This window comes from Pleurodeles waltl, chromosome 10 (genome assembly GCF_031143425.1).
Source record: "Pleurodeles waltl isolate 20211129_DDA chromosome 10, aPleWal1.hap1.20221129, whole genome shotgun sequence".
In the NCBI taxonomy this organism is placed as follows: domain Eukaryota; kingdom Metazoa; phylum Chordata; class Amphibia; order Caudata; family Salamandridae; genus Pleurodeles; species Pleurodeles waltl.
Window position 1 is genome coordinate 8,501,149 of NC_090449.1, and position 6,270 is coordinate 8,507,418.

The 6,270-nt window shown below is 54.0% G+C and overlaps 1 protein-coding gene across 4 annotated transcripts in view; it reads right to left on the reverse strand.

The window, feature by feature from the left end:
• HUWE1 (HECT, UBA and WWE domain containing E3 ubiquitin protein ligase 1) overlaps positions 1 to 6,007 on the reverse strand; it is a 1,403,674-nt gene extending 1,397,667 nt beyond the window's left edge. For 2 of the 4 annotated variants that reach the window (XM_069209339.1, XM_069209337.1), the window contains exon 1: positions 5,333 to 5,467. Coding sequence is in view for 1 of the 4 variants with exons in the window: in XM_069209335.1 (XP_069065436.1) it covers positions 5,333 to 5,349 (17 nt within the window). In the remaining 3 variants the exon portion in view is untranslated. Of the gene's footprint in view, positions 1 to 5,332; positions 5,479 to 5,921 lie in introns of those variants that run through there. The other 2 variants (XM_069209338.1, XM_069209335.1) reach the window with 2 other exon arrangements.
• Between the last annotated feature and the right edge of the window lie 263 nt (positions 6,008 to 6,270).

Below are 6,270 nucleotides of genomic sequence, written 5' to 3' on the forward strand. Positions count from 1 at the left end.
TTCTCTGAGGGCACACCAAAAAGTTTTGCTGAGTACTCAGGAGAGGGATTAAACTAGGGAAATGATTGTGTAATGTCAATTGGTGGCACTGGATGAGGAAGATACAAAAGAAGTTGTGTTTAATTGTTTTTTCTGCTCACTGTGCAATGCCATCACATTTACCATAAATAAAACTAACCAACGATCCACCTCATCTACTTCTCTTCGACCCTCACATTCCCATAAGATCATGTGTTGGTTATCCTTCAAAGCCCTGTCTCACCAAAATCAAACTCACCTCCCATGACAATGTCTTCACCTTCATCCATACTACCTCAGCCCTCCAATCATCACTGTCAATCTCTTTCAAACAAGGCATCCTCCCTGAAACTTAAGAAAGTAGATCTGCCCACTTCTTTAAAAAAAAAGTAAAATCGACTACATGCCCGCTCATCTACCATTCGTCAGCAAGATCATTGAAAATGCTATGTTCAACTCCAAGAACAACGCTCTCCCATCGAATTAGCAATCTGACTGCAGATCAGAATGCAGGCAGAGACAGCTACTTCTAGACCAAAAACTCTGTCCTTCTGACTACAAATGATGACCCCTGCACCAAATATCTCCTGACCACTCAGATGACTTAACTGTCAACCAATACCTCCACACCATTAAGTCTTGAATAGGGTCCCCTGGCAATGGTTTTAGTCCTACCACTACAACCGACAAGTTCGTTCACATGGGCCCTGAAGACCTCAGTCACCTGCGGGGTCGCCCAACTCTCTGTACTGAAGAAAATGTAACCGTCCGGTCATGAAGAAAGTTCAGAAATGATGTTTGAACCTTTATAAAAATGCATCAGAATGGTGGAAATGCCCTCTTCTGCGGCCTCCCGGACTCCACACTGCCACCACTCCCAGGGCTCGAAAAATCTACTCGACCACTCACTATGGCAAGTCATTATCAGATCGAGCTATTTTAGGAACCTACTCGCCCGTTCTGGTGAGTTGACAAGCAGGTGTCCTGTTCAGTCAGAAACTGAATTAGCAATTAAGAGGCATTTAAATCTTATTCTTGTCACATTTGCTCTGTGTTCATGAACAGAAATCAAAAATCAGTTTGTTTTCTTACAATGCAATTACTAGTCACAGGATTTTGTAGGGTGAACTGTCTGACCTGTGTGAAAAGAAAGGCTGTCGGTATCAGGTTTTTCCTAACATGATATTTATATAACTCAGTCAACATTTCAAAATATATTTCAGAAGCGGTCAAAAGGCCAATTTTTTAACTTGTGGGATGAAAAAATATTTTAATAGGATGGGGGGTGGGGGGGGGGGGGGAAGAGAGAACACTTTACTTGGTGATGTGCAAATAATAAAGATGTTTTCTGAAACCAAATGTTCACAGATTCTTAATACACTATATAGTTTTATCAGTCAAGCTGCAAATTAGTGGGAAGGTATTTGGACATTTCTTAGAAATGTACTGTCTGTAAATGACATTTTAGTAATATACTTAATAAGTGAGTATTTAAACAATCTGAGAAACACTCCCGCCCTGACGGCAAAGCCATTAGTAAACCAAGAGGCAAGTCATTGATCATGTGCACCCTTATACGTGGGCTAGATTATACATGGACCAAAGTGTATTTAATGAAACAAAAGAGACTTTTTTTGCAGCAGAAATGCTGAAGTCATATTTGAAGGTGCACTCATGTGAAAGTGTAGAAAAAGGCAACTCTGTAAAATGCAATATTTGCCTAAAATCACACAATTGTAAACCTGTTTGAGACCCAATTCCGGGTCAAGTACATTACAGTTAGGTCGAGTAGATTATTATTACTGCATGTCTAGTAACATTTTTATAGGCCTGCACTCCTTACTGGCATCCACTTCTGTACACTGTAAAGCATCTCATCCAGGACCTGAAGAAATACCAAACAATGTCACCATCTCTAGTAACTCTTGTGAGACATGCATTCAGGACACCATCAGACTCCAAACTAAGAAGAATGAAATAAAGAAAAAAAAAGCAAGACAGCAGCCATATCTAGGTAGCCATGATAATAAAACACTGTCCTCCATCCACCAGGTTCAAGGTGCACCACCATAAAGAGGAGCATAGGACCCCCCACGCTGGCTACCTCTCCTACAATTTGCTGTGTGCAAGTCTCTGACACCTCTGACCGGGTTTCTTCGCACACACCTATAGCGCCTCTGAGGGGTACGCAGGGCACCAGGAAGCAGCGGGCTTGACGGGTAAGCCCTGGGTCCTGGATCACCCTTCCCAGTCTAGGGCGGCCTTGGGCTGGTAGGGGCTCTGTAGCTGAGGGATGACTACCTATAAATAAGATGTAGCGCCTATAAGAACGCGCTAGTGCACCTGTGGTGCCTTGGGGGGAGGGGGGGGTTGTTAAGTATAAATGAGGTGCAGCACCCAGGAGAGCTCTAGTTCACGTGGGGCGCCTCGAGGCGCTATGTACATCAGCGCAGGGTGGGTTTGAAGGTGGCTCCGGGTACTGTCAGGCAGGGTCCTGATGAAGGGGGGGGGGTGTAGAGTACAAGTGAGGTGCAGCACTCAGGAGAGCACTAGTTCACGTGGGGCGCCTCGGGGCGCTATGTACATCAGCGCAGGGTGGGTTTGAAGGTGGCTCCGGGTACTGTCAGGCAGGGTCCTGATGAAGTGGGGGGGGGGGGGTGTAGAGTACAAGTGAGGTGCAGCACTCAGGAGAGCACTAGTTCACGTGGGGCGCCTCGAGGCGCTATGTACATCAGCATGAGGTGAGTTTCAAGGAGCTCCGTGTACTGTCAGGCAGGGTCCTGATGAAGTTAGTGGGGGGATTGTTAAGTATAAGTGGGGTGCAGCACCCAGGAGAGCACTAGTTCACGTGGGGCGCCTCGGGGCGCTATGTACATCAGCGCAGGGTGGGTTTGAAGGTGGCTCCGGGTACTGTCAGGGAGGGTCCTGATGAAGTGGTGGTGGGGGGGGGGGGGGGGGTAGAGTACAAGTGAGGTGCAGCACTCAGGAGAGCACTAGTTCACGTGGGGCGCCTCGGGGCGCTATATACATCAGCGCAGGGTGGGTTTGAAGGTGGCTCCGGGTACTGTCAGGCAGGGTCCTGATGAAGTGGGGGGTGGGTGGGTGTAGAGTACAAGTGAGGTGCAGCACCCAGGAGAGCACTAGTTCACGTGGGGCGCCTCGGGGCGCTATGTACATCAGCGCAGGGTGGGTTTGAAGGTGGCTCCGGGTACTGTCAGGGAGGGTCCTGATGAAGTGGGGGGGGGGGGTGTAGAGTACAAGTGAGGTGCAGCACCCAGGAGAGCACTAGTTCACGTGGGGCGCCTCGGGGCGCTATGTACATCAGCGCAGGGTGGGTTTGAAGGTGGCTCCGGGTACTGTCAGGGAGGGTCCTGATGAAGTGGGGGGGGGGGGGGTGTAGAGTACAATTGAGGTGCAGCACCCAGGAGAGCACTAGTTCACGTGGGGCGCCTCGAGGCGCTATGTACATCAGCATGAGGTGAGTTTCAAGGAGCTCCGTGTACTGTCAGGCAGGGTCCTGATGAAGTTAGTGGGGGGATTGTTAAGTAGAAGTGGGGTGCAGCACCCAGGAGAGCACTAGTTCACGTGGGGCGCCTCGGGGCGCTATGTACATCAGCGCAGGGTGGGTTTGAAGGTGGCTCCGGGTACTGTCAGGGAGGGTCCTGATGAAGTGTGGGGGGGGGGGGGGGTGTAGAGTACAATTGAGGTGCAGCACTCAGAGCACTAGTTCACGTGGGGCGCCTCGAGGCGCTATGTACATCAGCATGAGGTGAGTTTCAAGGAGCTCCGTGTACTGTCAGGCAGGGTCCTGATGAAGTTAGTGGGGGGATTGTTAAGTAGAAGTGGGGTGCAGCACCCAGGAGAGCACTAGTTCACGTGGGGCGCCTCGGGGCGCTATGTACATCAGCGCAGGGTGGGTTTGAAGGTGGCTCCGGGTACTGTCAGGGAGGGTCCTGATGAAGTGGGGGGGGGGGGTGTAGAGTACAAGTGAGGTGCAGCACTCAGAGCACTAGTTCACGTGGGGCACCTCGAGGCGCTATGTACATCAGCGCAGGGTGGGTTTGAAGGTGGCTCCGGGTACTGTCAGGGAGGGTCCTGATGAAAGGGGGGGGGGTGTAGAGTACAAGTGAGGTGCAGCACTCAGGAGAGCACTAGTTCACGTGGGGTGCCTCGGGCGCTATGTACATCAGCGCAGGGTGGGTTTGAAGGTGGCTCCGGGTACTGTCAGGCAGGGTCCTGATGAAGTGGGGGGGGGCGGTGTAGAGTACAAGTGAGGTGCAGCACTCAGAGCACTAGTTCACGTGGGGCACCTCGAGGCGCTATGTACATCAGCGCAGGGTGGGTTTGAAGGTGGCTCCGGGTACTGTCAGGGAGGGTCCTGATGAAAGGGGGGGGGGTGTAGAGTACAAGTGAGGTGCAGCACTCAGGAGAGCACTAGTTCACGTGGGGCGCCTCGGGCGCTATGTACATCAGCGCAGGGTGGGTTTGAAGGTGGCTCCGGGTACTGTCAGGGAGGGTCCTGATGAAGTGGTAGTAGTGGTGGTGGTGGTGGTGGTGGGGGGGGGGGTAGAGTATAAGTGAGGTGCAGCACTCAGGAGAGCACTAGTTCACGTGGGGCGCCTCGAGGCGCTATGTACATCAGCATGAGGTGAGTTTCAAGGAGCTCCGTGTACTGTCAGGCAGGGTCCTGATGAAGTTAGTGGGGGGATTGTTAAGTATAAGTGGGGTGCAGCACCCAGGAGAGCACTAGTTCACGTGGGGCGCCTCGGGGCGCTATGTACATCAGCGCAGGGTGGGTTTGAAGGTGGCTCCGGGTACTGTCAGGGAGGGTCCTGATGAAGTGGGGGGGGGGGGTGTAGAGTACAAGTGAGGTGCAGCACCCAGGAGAGCACTAGTTCACGTGGGGCGCCTCGGGGCGCTATGTACATCAGCGCAGGGTGGGTTTGAGCCGGCGCAGTGTTACGTAGCACTTTAAAGCATTGGGGGGGTGGGGGGGGTTACTTCACCGTGGCCCCGGGAGGGGGTTTTAGTCAGTTAACGTCATCAGCTGCCCGAGGGTTAATGGGGGGGCTGTCAGTGGCCCTGGGTGACAGCCCCCCCCAGTCTCCAGCATGACACATCAGCCTGAGGCCTCCCTCCGGTGAGCGCGCGCCCCAACCGCCTCCGACCCCCCCTCGCGAGAGGGCGGGGGGGGGGGTGCAGGAGGGCGCGAGACTCAGCCCGGGAGGCCGCCGCCGCAACGGCGCGCGCTCACACACCAAGGGAAGGCCCGGCGGCGGGGGACCCCCTCAGCCCCAGCCCGGGGTCCCTCTACCTGTGCGTCTGAAGCATCCGGTGCCGCCGCTGGTGGCCGCCTCTGCCCTCGCCGGTCACTGCCGCCTCCCGCCGCCGGCCGCCATCTTAGCACTCACCACAGAAGGAGGAGAAGACACTGACGGCCCGAGCCCGCGGCGGCGCGCGCGCACGCCTCGCGAGACTTGGGCGCCTCCCTCGCGCCGCGCGCCTGCGTCTGTCTGCCAGGACCTGCCTGGCCCCAAGATGGCGTGCGCGGGCGGACGCACGGGAGGCCCCGGGAAAGGCGATACGGAAGAAGCGCCGCCACTCCGAAGCGCACTTCACCGGAAAAGCCAAGGGCAAGCGGCGATAAAGAAGAAACCCAATCTAACCGTGCGGTAATGGCATCAAATTCCCTTATTATGAGGAGTACGCCGTCACCTACACACCTATGTGACTGTTGTTTGTGAAAGAGAACTTTCCCCAATCTAACACGGCGGCCCGAGCCCTTCCCCAATCCAACATGGCGGCCCCTGCCCTCCGCAGTACTCTCGCCCCCGCCGCGGCTTCCAGCACTTTAGTATATAAGGTGGGTTTGTATCCTGTCCGGCAGCTCTTACTCAGATTACCTCATCTTGCGGTGGCTGTCGTGCACTCCTGGCCTCTCTGAGCCACGAACCCTCCCGTCTTCTGTGTCCACGGCTGTCATGAACCGCGGAGTGCGGTAGTTGAGCTGCGGGCACCGACAGAGAAGAAGGACGGAGTGTGTCAGCATCCACCGACATAGGTGTAGGACTGCACATGCAGGCTTCACACTCCAGCCAGGGGCTGTGGACAAGGAAGGTGAAAAACATGACACTTCCTAGCTAAAGGGGAAGCAAAGTGAAAAACATAACACTTCCTAGCCAAGGAAGAAGGAAAGTGAAACATAGAACACTTCTTAGCCAAGGAAGAAGGAAAGTGAAAAATAGAACACTT